General features: G+C 48.6%; 1 protein-coding gene across 2 annotated transcripts in view; it reads left to right on the top strand.

The window, feature by feature from the left end:
* Positions 1–13,213: 13,213 nt before the first annotated feature.
* Positions 13,214–17,305, top strand: part of Iqsec1 (IQ motif and Sec7 domain ArfGEF 1) — a 346,001-nt gene continuing 341,909 nt past the window's right edge. For both annotated transcript variants that reach the window (XM_076567332.1, XM_076567331.1), the window contains exon 1: positions 13,214–13,488. In XM_076567332.1, the coding sequence (XP_076423447.1) occupies positions 13,229–13,488 (260 nt within the window). In that variant the 5' untranslated portion in view covers positions 13,214–13,228. The remainder of the gene's footprint in view (positions 13,489–17,305) is intronic.

Raw genomic sequence — 17,305 nt, 5'->3', positions numbered from 1 at the left:
TCCTTGCCTGAATCAGTGCCCCACCCATCAAAGAACAGCTGCTCAAGTGTATGGGGGGGGGGGCTATGTTTGAAAGGTCAGATAGAGAACTTGGGCCAGTCACTCACCTCTGTCTAAGCCGCAGTTTCCTTGGCTGCAGAGTGGGAAAAGGGGGACATCTCATGCAGAGTTACTTGGAAACATTAAACATCATTACTCTTGTGTGTTGAGTACCTGCTAAGTACCCCGTCTAATGCTAGGCAGACTCACAGACTCAACTTCTGCCCCAGAGCTGACATTCTAGTGACGTGGGGTGCAGAAGGAGCATAATAGAAAGACTGTTTGAAGGGCTACACTCGGGGCCGCAAGAAGTACAGCATGTTCAAAGGCCCTGCGGTGGTTAAGCAAGGACCCTGGGTGCTTATGGACCAGCAGGGGGCAGTGTGGCTACAGAAGGGTAGCCAGGTTGAGGGAATAAAGACTGAAATTACAGATAGAAAACCAAGCATTTTTAAAAAAAGTACAAGTATATTCCATGCTTCTGGGACACTCGTGTGCTTAAAAAGAAATGGTTTGTTGTTTATTTGACGTTCCCTTTTAGCTGGGCGCACTGTATTTCATCTGACAACCCTAGGCTGGAAGGGGGAGGGGAGGGACATGGCTGATTCAGCGGCAGGCAGGGCCAGGCAGGGCCAGGCAGCGCCAGGCAGGGCCAGGCAGCTGGGGATGCAGCTAGATGGCCTTCTAAAGGTCTTGCTTACCAAGAACAGAGCCTGCAGCCTCCAGCAGGGCCAGGAGCTCCAGGAGGGGCTCAATGGGGGACCCCACGATAAGCAGTCACCCAGGATACAAAACAGCCTCATAGAAGATGAGTCATCCCAATCAACAGGCAGGAAAGCACTGCATCCCGCTTCCAGAGGCGGAACAGCCCTTCTATAAATGAAGCCAGGGAGGGGACTGAGGTAGTAGGAGAGTGGCGTTAAAATTAGAATGACTGTGTTTTCTTAATTAAAAATGCGGTAGATGCTGGTGAATGGTAATGGGCTTCTTCCTGGACTGCAAAGAGGAGTCAGGTCAGCTGCTTGAATATTCATGAAGAGCTGGGAAAGGTCCCCTGGGGACTATTTTGCCTACTTGCTTTTAGGAGGGTGGTGCAGATGCCCCAGGTGCCACTGGCAAACCTCAGGACTGAGCTAACCTCCTGGGCCTCAGTTTCCCCCATGTGAACAAAAAGGAACTCTTTTGGGGAAGGTGGAAGAGAGATCAAGTCCAGAGCAGGACCTGGAACGATGAGGGCTAGGGCAGGGGGCTGAGCTCTCCCTCCCAGAATCTGGGGCCTCTCCACAGGCACATAGATAGACTCTTGAGTGCCTGTCCAGTGGAATGGACACATGAAGGAGAGATTTTTGCAAACCTCTTGGTTTTTGAGGGCACAGCTATTTTAAGACCTGTGCCTGGGCCCTGCTTGGCATTTCCATACCTCACCACATCAAACATATTAAAAGGCACCCACTTGCCTCATTAAATAAAATTTATGTAGAGCTACAGAAGCATTGAGTTGAAATGCAATTGACTAGTTGACTAATGTTACATTCTGTGGATATTTAATTAAACATTTATTCATTTTGACGTGTCAAAGTGGCATTTTTCTCCCTTTTCCCCTATACCCCAACTCAGATTCGTCTGTGGACTCCTGACAAGCTCCTGGTGGAGATGCACGGCTCCAGGGCCCAAGGGTGGGGGCACTGTCTGTGGCCTTGTTGTCCCAGCTATGCCTTAGATGTGAGCAGCAGGCCTGTAGCCCTGGGCTTGTGACTGGCACCTACCTGCAGGGTGGGCTCCTGGGAGCAGAGCTCTGCTAACAGTTGCCTGGGAGGTGGGAGCTGTCTCAGCCCAGGGTGGTGGTTGAAAGGTGTGTACTTCCCAGTGTTTTGTGTTGGAATATCAACCCAAGTTGATGGGGCCATGATGCATATAGCTTTTGGGAGGTGAGCGGGCTATGAGGCTACTCCTCCTTAGAGATTTGTCCCTTATCAGGAGGTAAAATCAGACAAGTTAGGACATATAATTCATCCCTCTCACCTTCTAACATGAAGTATGCAGCCCTGGTGTTCTGACATATAGAGGGAAGCTCTTCCCAGACATAGGCCAAGCCAGTACTTGGATCCTTGACCTCTCAGACTAGAACCTGTAGTCTAACGTATTAGCACATGCAGGTGCCTTGCAGAAGTAGATAGCCTGGACTGAGCCAGAGTGGTGACTGAAAGTCTGCCCATCTGGTTTGATGGGAGCCAGAATACAAAGGAGTCACTGAGAGGTCCCCCCACCTGCCTGAGTGGCCAGGCCCATAGGCAGGGAGCTCTATGATGACTCTTAAGGCACACAGCATGACATTGTACTAGAAGGCTGTATGTTATTCCCCTTTAATTTCATGGCTTCCATTGTCCCTGGCAGTAGATAGAATCATGCCAAATTTATAGGTATGCCAGCAGAGAGCTGGTATGTAAGGGACCAGCCCTGTGGAGATCCTAGCATACACCAAAGTCCATGAAATTATTTGAGGACATGAGGACAGGAAACCTTAAGTAGCATGGTGGGACAGGGAGAAGCAAGTCACTCTTATTTTGCGTCTCTGGCAATCCCGTGATTATATGAAAAATGTCTCAGCAGGTCCCCAGCCTATAACATCTCTCCAGCACCAGAACATCTAACTGGTTTTGTTGGTTTGAGACAGGGTCTCTATATATAACCCTGGCTGGCCTGGAACTTGCTATATAGACCAGGCTAGCCTTGAACTCTTGGTGATCACTTTACCTCAAGCTTCCAAGTATTGGGATTATAGATGTGTGCCATCACAACTAGTTTTATGTGGTATTGGGGAATTAAACTCTGGACTTTGTGCATGGGAGGCAAGCATTCCACCAACTTCAGCTACATTGCCAGCCCTTGAATCTCTCCTTTCAATTGAGAAGGAGCAGGTCTCAAAACCAAAGTCTAAACTGATGGCATTTTCTAGTAGAAAACATTTCTCCTCTATTCTGGTTTACAGAATACTTTCAATTTATGACAAGTGGCTTTAACTGTCATTATAGACTAAGTACATATTGCTTAAAAATTTGATTATTAGTTAACTGATTATTAATAATTAATTTTATGCATATGTATTTTGTGTGTGGGGTACACATGTGCAGATGTATGGCGGACAGAGGACAACTTAGGGTGTCATTCTTGAGGAGCTGAATTCCAATCTCAGAGGGAGTTCCTAAACCATCTTTCTTCTTCATATGTATAGCTGAGCTTTATCTGAAGTCTCTGCATATTAATTAATTAATTAATTAAGACAAGATCTTACTATGTACCCCTGGTTGGCCTGAAACTCACTATGTAATCCTGGGTGGCCTCAAACTCATGGAGATGCTCCTTCATCTGCCCACTGAGCACTGGGATTAAAAGCCTGTGCTATCACACCTGAGTACCTTTTAATTTTTTAATTTTTTTTTTCGGTTTTTCAAGACAGAATTTATCTGTGTAGCTTTGTGCCTTTCCTGGAACTCACTCTGTAGTCTAGGCTGGCCTCGAACTCACAGAGATCCACCTGCCTCTGCCTCCCAGTGCTGGGATTAAAGGTGTGTGCCACCACCACCCGGCCCCTTTTAATTATTTTTATGCAAGTTCTCACTATGTAGACAGGCTGGCCTGGAACTAGTGATCCTCCTGCTTCGGCCTTCCAAATAGTTGGGATGACAAGTGTGCACCACTTCATTCAGCTGTTAGTCTTTGCTTTTTCATAGGTGTGGTAAAGACATTTACATTTATTCAGTTGTTGACCTGTTTGGGCTTACTCATCTATCTTACTTTACATTTCTAACTAATCAAAATTTCTCTTTTCATTGTTTTAAAATTGGTCAAATTGTCCCTCTGCCTCTGTTCTTCTAATGGCTACTACTATAGTTTTCAGCACAGATGTGCAGTTTTCTACTCATGTGAATGGTATAACAGTCTGTGTATTCTGACTTGGGTGTGATGGGTGCTGATAAGTCCCTGAGTCTAAGGCCAGGCAGGAACAATGTAATGTGTGCTTGCTTTGTGCCAGGCACTGCCTCTGTGCATCCAGATGTGGTCTCACTTCACCCTCAGAGCAGCCTGGTGAGTGGGGTTCAAGGTCTCACCTACAAAGGGGAATGCTGGAGCTCAAAGAGCTGAGTCGTCTCAGGGCTCCTCAGCTGCTGTGACCAGGCCAGATGCCCCAGCGTGTGGCTTATCCATCCTCATGGAGAGTCGGGCACACTGCAGAGCAGAACGAGAGTGTGAGGGGAAGGGAACATCCATGTTGTATCCTCTCCTGCCTTCAACCTCCCACTCCTGTGTGTATGAATGAATGTGTATGCTTATTTGTATATATATTGTGTATATTGTGTATACTTATTGGATATAATTTTTCTTGTATTAGTTATAAGCTTTTTTAAATTTTAAACAAAAGAGAGGAAATGTGGTATTGTATCCCCCCAAATATTGTGCATGCTAATAAACTTATATATATGTATATATATATATATGTTTATGTGCATGTATATGTGTATGTGTATATTCATGTATTGTGTTTGTGTATATATGTGCATGTGTATATGTTTGTATATATGTGTATGTATGTACAGGTTTGTATGTACATATGCATTTATGTCTGTATTATGTATGCATGTATGTATGTGTGTGTGTATGTGTTCCAGGTGACTTGCATGATCTCTTCCTGCCTACAGGCTTCACTGATTCAGATCTAAACTAGGAATTCAGGGGTGCCTGGTGATCTCACAGGCTTCCCAGTCATTCCTTCCCGGGCTTGTTCACTCCTTTAGCTGATATTAAGCAGCTCTTGACAGCAGTGGGCGGGAACTATGAGTGCAAGATTAGTCAGAATGGCCTTTGCTGCCAGAATCTGGTGCAGGGAGTGGGAGACAAGCACAGAGTACCAAGCCCAGGAACAGGTCTTAGAAAAAGTGACCTATGAATGTGGAAAACAGTGTCTGGATTTTCTAAGTGGAAGGCCTCCAGCCTACTGTCATTTTGTAAAAATGTGAAATACTCACAAGGAATGTAGAATATGTTTCCTCTGGGTTGGACATGACCCTGACCACCTTGAATCAGAGGTGCTGTGGTCACCTAACAAACCCCTCAGGAAATCTGTTAGCCTTCCCTCCTGGAGGGAGGGGGTAGCTCATGGGACTCATGGGCCCAGGAGCCTTGAGGAGATCCTCACAAGGCCTCTCCCTCCTGACACTATATAAATAATCAACAGTTGACTAGGGTGATACTCCTCACAGAAGTGGTCTTTGGGACTTCCTGGTGGCATAGTGGTATTCCAGTTACCTATGCTTCTTAAGTAACTCCAGGAAACTCATTGATTCACCCACTGGACTTGGACAGAGTCCTTTCTTTGGTCATGTTGGTGCTCCAGTGGGTGAAGGTTTCCATTCTTCTGCCTCCTTATCAACACCTGCTGTTGCCTGTAGTTTTAGTTCTTATCAACCTACAGTGTGCATGGGTATCTTATGACTTAGCTCATACTAGGGATGGCCAGCCATGCCAAGCATATCTCCATGCCATTGTCTCTCTGTCTCTTCCTTTGAGAAATACCTCTTTAGTTACTTTGCTCATTTTTAGATTGGGTTGTCTGTTGTAGAATATTATTTTAAGATGTGTTACATTTGTTTATGCTGTGGAACATTTGTTTAATGATGCAAAGATGTATTGCATTCCTTTATGTTGCATTTGTTTAGATCTGTGAAGCTGTGTTACTGTGACTGTCTAAAACACCTGATTGGTCTGATAAAGAACTGAACAACCAATGGCAAGGCAGGAGAAAGGATAGTTGGGGCTGGCAGGCAGAGAGAATAAATAGAAGGAGAAATCTGGGAAGAGAGAGAGGATTAAGGAGCAAGAAAGAAGAGAGGAAGACTCCAGGGGTCAGCCACCCAGCTACACAGCAAGCCACAGAGTAAAAAGTAAAGAAAGATATATAGAAATAGAGAAAGATAAAAGCCCAGAGGCAAAAGGTAGATGGGATAATTTAGGATTAAGAAAAGCTGGCTAGAAAAAAGCCAAACTGAGGCTGGGCATTTATAAGTAATAATAAGGCTTTGTGTGTGATTTATTTGGGAGCTGGGTTGCGGGCTCCCAAAAGAGCAGAATAAAGAGTAAAACAAAAAACAAAAACAAAAAACAAGCAACAGTTGTCTATTTTTTAAAAAAGGTTTATTAGCTAGGTATAGTGGCACAACCTTTAATCCTAGCACTAGGGAGGCAAAGTCAAGAGGATCTCTATGAGTTAAAGGCCAGCCTGGTCTACATAATGAGTTCCAGGACAGCCAGAGCTACATAGTGTGACCCTGTCTTAAAAAAACAAAAGGTTTTATTTACCTTTATTTTTGTGTGAGAGTGTTGCCTGCATATGTGTATGTATGTGTACTGTGTGCATGCCTGGTACTCAGGAGGCCATACGAGGGCCTCAGATCCCATACAGCTGGAGTCATAGGACATGAGTGCTAGGAACTGAATTTGGGTCCTCTGGAAGAGCAGCAAGTGCTCTTAACCTCTGAGATGTCACTTCAGCCCCCTTTTACTCATTCTTTAATTAAGCTGTTTGTATTACTATTAGGTTAAAGTTCTGTAAATAGTCTACATCCAAGGTCTCGTTCAGATATATAGTTTACAAGTATTTTCTTCAAGGCTGTGGCTTGCCATTTCCTTCCTTCCTGTCTGTCTATCTATCTATCTATCTATCTATCTATCTATCTATCTATCTATCTATCTATCATCTATCTGTCTTTTTAGTGAGCTTTCATTGTGTTGCCCTGGCTAGGCTTGGACTTTAGCTTTCCTGACATCAGCTTCCTGATGCTGGGATTACAAGTATGTGCCACTAGACCTGGTTGCCTTTTCCTTTCCTTTAAGCTTTCTTTTTCCTTTTTTTAAAAAAAGTTTTTAATTGTGTGTGTGTGTGTGTGTGTGTGTGTGTGTGTATTGGGGGTGGGTGGGTTTAAGTATGTGAGTACAGATGCCTGAGGAAGCGCAAGCAGATTTCAGATCCCCTGGAGCTGGATTTACAAGCAGTTGCGATCTGCCTGATGTGGGTGCTAGGAATTGAACTTAACTGCTGAGCTGTCTCTCCAGCCCCCTTTCCCTTTTTCTAGCAGCATCTTTTAAAGAACAAAGTTCATTTTGTGAGAGTTTAAGTTATTGATTTTTTCCCTTTAAAAATGTGTTTCCTGTGGTGCGTGCTTTTGATGCTGTTTGTCACTGTCAAACTCAAGGTCATTATGATCTTCTCTTATTTTTGTCTAGAAGTTTTATATGCTTGCCATATATGTTCAGGTCTATGATATAATTTAAGTTAAGCTTTATAGAAGGTGGGATGTCTGGGTCATTCTTCAGCACAATTTTCAACATCTGATGAACGAATTCCCTTTCTCTTGGTTGGCTGAAAGCCTCTTTGTGAGAGCTTGATCAGATAGGCAGGCACAGATCTACTTCTGGATGGGCTTCTGTGTTCTTAATTTATGCTCTGTCTTCACACTCTTCATGATTATCATTGCTTATTATAAATCATAAAGTCAGGCACTGTGGAGTCCTCTGACTTTTTTACTTTTGGCAGTTCGGGAGCGTAGTTTTTGTTACAGGAGATTTGTTCACACTGAGACTCTGAGACTGACAATAAAGTTAAACCTTGAATCAGAGAGCAGAGTCCACATTCAGCTGGCTAGAATTAGCCATAGAGATGTTGGAGGACTCAGTGAGCTGGACAGAGAGATGCACAAGAAGTAGTAGGGATGGATGTAGAGATTCTCTGGTGTTTTAGATCTGGGAAATGTGGAGAGTAGGGCCAGTCCATCATTTTCTCTGCTGCTCTTTGGATTTGTTGGAATTTTGTCCCAATTTCTGACTCCTGAGTTTTTATTAATAATAGAATAATTTAGATAAATGCATCAAGTTTGTATTAGATAGGACTCTCCTCCATTTCATTATCCATTGACATCATCCACAGTCATTGAGATGACCAGAAATGTTCCCCACCAGATTTCCAATGTCTTGGTTAGGGACCATAGCACCTTTCTTCCAAAAGAGAATCACTTGTTTAAAGGAAGGCTAGCATCAGCAACATTAAGTGAGACAAAAACGGAGTCAGCCTTTCCAGGTTCTGAGGAAATAGATTTTTAATCTGGAATTCCATACCTAGCCAAACTATCAATCAAATAGAACTGCAAAATAAATACTTTCAGACACATAAGGACTCAAAGACCTTCTCATAGGCTATCTTTGGGAGAACTAATTGGGGATGTACACTGCAAAATAGAAAATGAATTCAAGAAAGAGTACACAGGATCCAAGAAACAGTGGACCCAATCCAGAAGCATAATGCCAAGAAATCCCCAGTGAACCACGTAAAGGCCCAGGAAGCAGCCAGCACAAGTTCTAGCTGTGAGCCAGAGAGCTCCCAGAAGATTTTAAAGGTGAAATATGTGTTTTCCACAACAAATATAGTATTGAAAGAATGGATGCCCTCTCTGAGAAGCTATGTGTTAATAAAAATTAATAAATTATTATGAACAATCCATTCCCTCTGTCATCTCCAAAGTCTTGTTACTTTTTTCCCTTTGGCTTGCTTACAGCTCTGCTTACATCTTTCTTCCCCCTTCAGTTCAGTATACACTACTTGGCCTTTAATTTGCTCAATTATAACACTGAAAAATGAAGTTATCAGTGTCTCATATTTTAGAATCTGTGCTCAAAGCAGGAGGACCTTAGCTGGAATCATAGTGTGGAATTCACATCCTATAAATCTTAACAAGAACAAGTGAAGATGTGAAGATAAAGAAGGGAGACTCGGTGGAGATGGATGCCTCTGGTGACTCCAGAGGTAGAGCTGGCTCTTCTAGGAGTGCTCTTGTGCTGATTGTGCTGAGCTGGTGCAGACCCTGCAGAGGCCTCTGGTGATTCTCCTGGAAGCACTGAAGCTGGCATGACCCCTCAGCATGGCCCATATGGAGGCAAGAGGGCCTGACTGTGGAACTCTGTATGAACCAGTTCTGGGATGAAAGTCACCTAGGAAGGGGAGATAGAAACATGCCAAAAGATTCCAAGTTAGGCCTGTCATCATAGGGCCATTTCCCAAGGGAATCTGAGTTTTGAGCCATCAACTACCAGCATGTATCATGGCAAGGGCTTTGTCCTAAAGTGTGATCCACCACTGGGCAGCCGCAGCAGCCAGTACAGCATGCTCATGGGACACTGAAGACTCTGTTCCTTTCCTTGTGCACTGTGGAATTTAGGCAAGGGACAGTGTATGACTAGACAGCTCTGTTTTATTGGTTCTTCACAATAAAACCCCTCTGCTTTATCCTCACTTATCTGACCTGCTGTTCTGTTCATCTATGTGTCTAGGTCAAGGGCCATGGCTTTGGGGGAACTCACAGAGATAGCTGGTAGCTGAGTCTAGACTCTAGAAACAGGTCTGTGAACTCAGCAATTTGCTGTCCAGCAGTGAGGATCAAAGCCAGAGAGTTTAAAGGATGTGGCAACAGACAGGGTAGCCAGTGAGTTGTGCTTAGCCATCTTGCCTAGCAAGAGCCTGCATGCAGCAGGGTGTAGAAATGTTTCAGGTCTCTTGATCTGAGAGGCGCTGGTGGGACGTGTCCAGCCTGGAGCAGATCAGGAGTTGGAGTGGAGATCTTTACAGCTCCAATCTTGGTTCAGGCTTCCTTGGTCCCAAAGGGAAGCTCTCTGCTCACATGTCGTTAGGACCAGGTTCGTGTTGAATCTCATGATGGTACCATGCTGTCAGAACACCCTGCATGTCTCCAGCGCTACAGTGGCTGGGTGTGCTTAAGCTGGTTCATGCTTGCTGTGGGTGTTACCTGTGGCCTTGTCCCAGATGTACCTATAGTCCCTGAGCTCAACCCATAGCTTCAAGTCAGCCATAATGGGAACATTTACACAACAGAGGTGGGCTTTTGGTTTGGCCATTGAGTGTTTGGCTAGTGGGAGGTTTGGTTTGGCTATTAAATGCTCACTAGAATGTTGTTACTCTCCTCCAAGATGGTCTCGTGATTTGGGAGTCCAGTCCATAATGAAAATTATGTGCCCTTGATAATAAATTAAGATATCTACACAGCAACAGTGGAACACCCAGCCACCCAAGGCTCTTCTGAGGACAGGCCCCACGTGACCTCCCCCTTACATGCTGCTTGATACTCGCTCACTCTGTCTCCTCTAGAAAACACTAAGAAAGCAGGGGCCATGTGTGTCCTGCTCTGCACCCCCCGATTCTAGCCAGAGTTGATACCAAGGAACATTTGCTAGGTGAATGGCTGGCTGATGCCCTTTGACGAAGAGGCATCCCCTCCATGGTAGGGCAGACTTTGTTCCTGGGAGTTTGTTCCTGTGTGAGCTAGGATAATGGAATATGTGCCCCCCCTCCCCCAAGATGTCAGGCTCTTCTGTCACCTCCCTGTGTACTTCTTGCCTTGGTGCAGGGGACCTAGAGAAGGTCAGGATGCCACAGAGAATTGGGGTGTGGCCAGCTGCGCCCCCCCCCTTAAGACCCCTGAAGCAGTTGACAACTTCCTCTCTGACCATGCCTTGAAGGCTTCTGATTTGTTAGTCTGTGTTACGTCTGAAGTATAACAGGGTAAGTCTCAGAGAGCAAGCAGGTAGTGTGGAGATAGAAGTGTGAGGTCAGCTCCAGAAAGAACTGTTGTGGGGGCATACAGACATGGGGAAGCCATGTGGGCACTGGGCATAGGGGCACTGTTCCTTCCTCCATGGTTCCTCTCTGATCTGTGCCAGGATTTAGAGTTTGAAATCTCTTCACTCCCAAACACTGGCAGAGATACAAGCATGATTCCAAGGTCAGATCTCCCTTAAGATGGAGTGAAGCCTGGGCCATCTTTTGGAGACACTCTTGATAGATCAGAACATAATTGCGAAAGTATTAGCGTATTTTAAATGTAAAAATCAAAACATTAAACACTTTAGATATACACATGGGATATAGCATGATATTACTTTTCACAAGACAATTACAAGATTTACAAAGATAACATGAATTTTTTGGAGCAATTCAAATAGCCTAGTAGCAAGGGACAACATTAAAGTTTTCATTTCCAGTCATGCTGAGATAAAAGTCCTTGGTGATTTTGAGGACCCCAGGGAGAGCCCTGCTACCATTCTCTCCCTCTCTGTAGGCATGCCCAGGGAATTCCCAAGGAGGGTTTAGACGGATAGCAGCCAGCGTGAGTTAGTGAAGCCAGGGTTATGCCAGTGTAATGTCAGCCTTGACAAAAGCAATGCCCTCAAAATGCAGATAATAAAGTTTTAGAAACTTTGGAGATGTAGTTAAGGCTTTACCCAGAGGCAAATTAATAGCCTTAAAAGCATTTGCTAGAAAACAAGAAACAATGGCAACAACCCTTAAAAAACAAGAAGACAAAACATAAGTAAATTTAGTCCAGAGAAATCTGGGATAAGAAAATTATGAAGATTCCAACAATTAAGAATAGTAGTACGCCCGAGGAAACTGAGACTCAGAGGCAAGGTAAATTGCCGTAGGGTCTCAGTGCTTTCTGGCTACCTTTTTTTACATTCCCTGGAAGTGGAGTTACAGACAGTTGTGAGCTGCTGGGAATTGAACCGGGGTCCTCTAGAAAGGTAGTCAATGCTCTTAACTGCTGAGCCATACCCCCAGCCTTCTGGCTACCTTCTGACCACACAAGGAAGGGGCAGTTTGTGAGACTAGTGTCTGCGGCTACAAAACAAACCTTGTGTTTTAGCAGACTTAGGCCTTAAAATAGGCCAAACGTCTCATGAGTTACTTGTTTTTCTGTTCACACGACCTAAAATCATGGGCCAGTAGCATGAAGACAGTTTTCTTCATTTTTTTTTTTAACCTTTATACATCAGAGGGGCTGGCAAGAGTCGACAGGAAGTGCTGGGTTGGGGGTCTCCTGTCTGAAGGGCTGAGGGTCACAGGTTGAAGATCCTGGGGTTGGATAATGGGGACGGAGCGACCGGAATGGAGGAGCTAGAGTGGTAAGGAGCTTGGGGCCAAGGTGCTCAAGCACACTCAAAGCCACAGGTTTGAGGAGCTCTGGAAAAGAAACCGGCCTGACTGGCTGAGGGGCGGGGCTGAAAATGTTAAGGTACCTGGGGCTAAAAAACTGAGGCCAGAGGAAGGACGTCTGGCCTAGGAACTGAGGAAAAGGTCGAGGCTAAGAGGAGGAGCTGAAGTACTGGGGAGGAAGGACTAAGGGTGGGGGAAGCTGAGGGGCAGAGAGGGAGGGGCTGAGGCCATAAGGGGGAGGTACTGAGGGAGGAGAGCTGATGAAGGGGCCCTGTTGAGGCGCCGAGGGGGCGTGGCTGAGCCCCGACGGGGTGGTGCTCAGCGCCTTAGACGGACTCCAGCTTAGATGCTGAGACTAAGGAGCCTAATGGAGGAGGGGAGGTACCCAGAGCTGAGGGGGCGGGGCTGAGAGGCTTAGGGGGCGGGGCTTAAGGGCAAAGGGCTGAGAAAGTGTGGACTGTGAGAGGTTGAGGCGCCGAGCGGGCGGGGCTAAGGGGCATAGGGGGCGGGGCTGAAGGGCTGAGGGGCGGGGCTGAGGGATTTACTGGACGGAGCTGAGGGGCCGAAGAGGCGGTGCTGAGGCTAAGGGACCGCGCTGAGGAAATTGGGCTGAGGGACAAGAGGATGAAGGGGCGGGACTGAGGGGCTTAGGGGGCGGGGCTGGGACTAGGATGAGGGGCTCCGGAGCCGTGGCGCTGAGTTGCTGAGGCGCTGAAGAGCAGGGCGCGCGGGGTGGAGAGGCGGGCCCGGCAGGCGGCGCCCTCCCTCCCAGGCGCCTCCTCCCTCTACGATCTCAAGGCTCCCGCTCCCCCTCGCGTCGCAGCCGGCACTTTGCAAACTCCTCGCCTGCCCGCGGCGGCCGCAGCTCCGCGCCCTGCCGGCCACTGCGCGTCGGTGGGGCAGCGGGCAGCGGGGTGGCGGCGGCGGCGCGGGGGAGCGGGAGGCGCCGAGGCACAGGGCGTCCGCCGGCGGAGGCGGGAGCCGAGGCGGAGCCGCGCCAGCCCCGCGCCGCCGCGCCCCCCGGGCCGAGCCCCGCTGCCGCGCCGCGCCTCCGTCCCCGCCGCGCAGCCATGGCTGCGCCGCTGCCGCCGCCCCGCTGCCCGCTCGCCTGAGGCGCGGCCATCCGCCGCGGGGACCATGGCGAGCGCCGCCGAGCCCCCGGGCACGGCGGCCGAGTACCTGCAGGAGCTGACCCGGATCGTCGCGGCGCAGCAGGAGCTGCTGGCGCAACGGCGGCGGCGCATCGAGGAGCTGGAGCGCCAAGTGGCGCGGCTGAGCCGCGAGAACGCCGGCCTGCTGGAACGGCACCGGCGACACCTGGCCGCGTGCGCTCGGCGCCCGGACCCCGGCCCTTCGCCGCTCGGCGCCATCCCCGAGCTCGGCAGCCGCCGCGACAAGTAAGTGCAGAGCGGCCGAGCGGGCGTGCCGGGGGCGCGCGAACTTCTCAGGGGGCCGTGGAGTGAGTCCCTCGGTCGGAGCCCGGCGCACCCGGGACCTCCCGGAGCCGCCATCCGGCCTGGCCTCGCCGCGCGGCTGTCGCGTGCAGCGCCCGCCCGGGGCCGCCTGGGCCACTCTTGCTTAGTGCTCTTCACACCGACCGACCCTGCGCCGTCCAGCCTCGGGGCCTCGTCGTCCTCCCCCGCCCCAAGACGCTAATTCCCCCGCCTCGACCCGAGATTACCCTGGCTATTTCGGACCGAGGATTAGGGAGACGCCGAGGAGGCACAGCCCCGCCACCCTGGCCCCTGGCGTCCCGGGAGCTCCAGCCTTGCAGCAGCTTCGCCGCCTCTGGGTGCTGGTGCCCGAAGCCCTGCTGGCAGTCTTCGGTGCCCACCTGGGCGGGGCTCGGGCTCCAGGCTAGGGACTTAGGTGACGCTAGGGTGGAGTTGCCGCGTTTGCGGCGAGCTCTCTGCCTACCCCTTCTGCAGCAAGCAGCCTTTGGGACTGTCAGGGGTCGGCTAGAAAAAGTGTGCGATGTGGTCAGTAGCTCTAGAACAAGCGACCTGAAAGGCTTTGGGCACGCAATGCTGGAGGAGGGAGCTAGGCTGACTCCAGATAGGGGGTCTGATTCCCTGGAGTGGGAATCCAGGCCCTGGAGACCCGTTTCCTCCACCTCAGGTCGGGCTGCATCCTGCCATGGACATGGGACAGAAAGCCCGCTACAGCCTGCTTGGAGCACTAATTGTAGGCATTTATGGAGGGGTTGGTCTACTCTTTGAAAAAGGAGAGTTGGGTGGGGGTGAGTGGGGTCTGAAGAACCAGAGTATGGCTGGATTCTGTGGCTCTTTAGGGGGCAGGCTGAGGTGTTATACTCACCCTTTCTTTCAGTTCTTCTGCGAGGTAGGGGGATTTGTGACCAGCTCCTAACGGGTGTCACCGACACAGCCCCTCTTGCCACTCCAGAGCACGGAGCGGGAGAGCTTAGTTAGCTCTGAGGCTTTTCATTAGTCCCTTTCACAGAGGCTGTGGGTCAGCTCATGCTGGATGCAAGGATGGAGAGGAAAGTCTGGGCTGCCGAAATGAAGTCCCTCGCAGCTTGGGGAGGTGGCATCAGGGTAGGGACACACATTCCTGTTTTGATAGGGAACAGTGACACACGTTGGCCGACTGATGCCTCACAACACTGTCCCTGGAGATATAGTCCTTTTTTCCCTTCAAAGTCACCCCTACTGACCAAGTGGAGTACGTGGACAGGAGAACTCAGAGCGACAGAGGTTTCTTCCCCTGCCTTGGGGAATCTCCATTGTCCATCCAGACAGTGTGGTCTTGCCTGAGGAGGTCAGGGGGTGCAAATGCTGAGATTTTAGTTCAGAAGCTTCCAGCTTTGAGACCATCTGGTGTTTCCCCTACTGGAGGCACAGACAAAGCCTGTGTCACCTCAAAAAAGTATAGTGTCACTTTTAAGGAAAGCAAGTGGCAGCACAGTTCTTGCTCTATGTTGTAGGTCCAAGGCAGCTTGCGAACTTCAATATGCATACTAGGAGCCTGGACTTCTTTGCTGATTGTGGATTCTAACCCAGCAGGTCTTGGGCAGGCCAGAGAATCTACTTCTCTCACAAGCTCTGAGACATTGTATGTTGCTGGCATGTAGACCCCATGATAATGAGTGAGTGTCTGTGAGGAATGGGGATAGGAAAAGGAACAGGAGCCCCCACTTCAAGACAGAGCACACTAGCCCTGCTTTCCTGCCTGAAACTCATTTCCTGGCCTTTTGGAAGAGGAATGCCAATTCCTTCCTGTTCTGGCAGGAGATACCTCATATCCTCTAGTTCTGTGGTATGGTATTTAACTGTTGTGTGCTTAGGACTCTGGGACACTAGGGGCTGCTTTTCCAAACATAGATTAGTTGTGTCAGGGGTTATGTGAATAAAGTGATTAATGTGAAAGAGTGTGTGATGACTAATGCCCCCTGAGAGCTTTTATTAAGTACCTGTTGTATGTAGAACCATCAGAGATAATATTTGGAGATACAGGAAGAACCACAGAAAAGAAGAGATTAAATAATGCCACATAAAGAAAATAATGTGAGTAGATGGACTCGGGACTAAGGCCCAGCTCTGCACATCCCAGCTGGTGACTGTGGGACAGATCACACCACCTTTCCTCATCTCAGCTTTTCTTAAATGCATACAAAGCAGGAATCAGTCTAACTGCCTCCTGTTTTTCCCAGAGGTAACAGGGAGAAAGGAAACCAGCACCCTGTAGGTACTTCATGCACGCTAGATTCTTCCATGTCTGTCAATTTCTCATTTCTTTGGATCCCATGAGCCCAGGCAGGAGGTGGGAACTCAAAGGCTAGGTGCAGGAGATGTGCCATGGGGAATATGGAACTGTGGGGAAGGGTTGCTGAAATTGACAACTGTTATTGAGCCTGAGTTTCCAGAGGTGACAGAGAAGTACAAGGCCACAGTTTGGGGGGAATGGAACTGGGGGACTGGGCTCTACTACTCCCTGCCTTTGGGCATTTATGATGCCATTCCCAGGCTTTCCTGTCTGCATAGAGTGTAAGAGAGGGGCTGACAAGCGTGCTGGCTGAGCATTTCCTAAGTAGCTGGGAGCCACTGCAGCATTCATTAGGAGCTTCCTGCTCACTGCATAGATGAGCTTCAGTGGTCCATTGCTTGCCCCGAGACAAGAGTGAGCTTGATAATCACCTCACCAGGCACAAGATGCCTGAACATTCTAGAAGCCTTCAATCCCAGAAACCCTTAAGCTCCTTCTCAGAGGGTTTTCTTGCATTTCTTGACCGATAGGCCAAAGGTCATCATTGATTCCCAGCATTGGGGGAGAAGATTAAAACAGGGAAGAAATCCAGTCATTCATGGTGCCTTTGCTAGCCCGGGAGTTGTTTCTGTTGTTATTGATGTTGATTTTCCCCTGATAGCAGCACTCATATGCAGTGTTCAGTCAGCTACATTCTAATGATCCATTTCTAGAACCACAATCCCCTCACTAGAGTTTGGGTACCTAATGGGTGCTCAGAGTATATTGTTTGAATGGGTAAGGCCTGGGAGAAGAAGGGTGATTGGAACCATCCTGTAGCAGGTACTGATGAATATATTGAATCAAGTTTAGGAGAGCATGACGATATTCCCAAAGGTTTTGCTGTGTGCTCACACCTCATGCATCATCACTCCTATCAGGCAGAGACAGTTGCTGCTCTCATTGTACAGATGTGAGACCTAGACTCCAAGTGATGACTTGCCCTGTTTAAGCTCTGCCATCTTGTGAGCCAGTGTTGGATTGCACACTGTTGCCTGGGGCTGATCTTGCTCACCTACTGCCTGCCTTTCACACTGTGGAATGGTCAGACCACCTCTCAGGATTCTTTTTGGCTCCTGGCCCATGCTTGAGGGAGCCCAGCATGTGTGGATCCCTTCTGTCCAATGGAATCTCGTCACCAAGGCAGCGCTTTTGGTGGTGGTTGTACAAAGGGGCAAGGATGGAAGAAGGTGACCCCCTTTTAGCCTTTGATCCTCTGAAGTTTCTTGGCAGAAGTAAACATCAGCCTTAAGTGGCTGAGGAGAGGCCCAGTGGAGCTGCCTCTTCCGCCTTCTCATCTGCTCCAGCCCTCAAGGGCTGTCACATCACACATCACTCTGAGAGGACGTTTTTTCTGAAGCTCTGAATTGGTGACTCACTCTGGGGGAGGTTTTCAGTGGCATTCAGTGTCTGTTGACTTACCAAACAAAGTGCTCTCCCTGGGCTTGTGGT

The sequence above is a fragment of the Peromyscus maniculatus genome, chromosome 3 (genome assembly GCF_049852395.1).
Source record: "Peromyscus maniculatus bairdii isolate BWxNUB_F1_BW_parent chromosome 3, HU_Pman_BW_mat_3.1, whole genome shotgun sequence".
NCBI lineage: Eukaryota > Metazoa > Chordata > Mammalia > Rodentia > Cricetidae > Peromyscus > Peromyscus maniculatus.
Note: the sequence above shows the minus strand (reverse complement) of the source record. Positions and strands in the feature narration are given on the sequence as shown.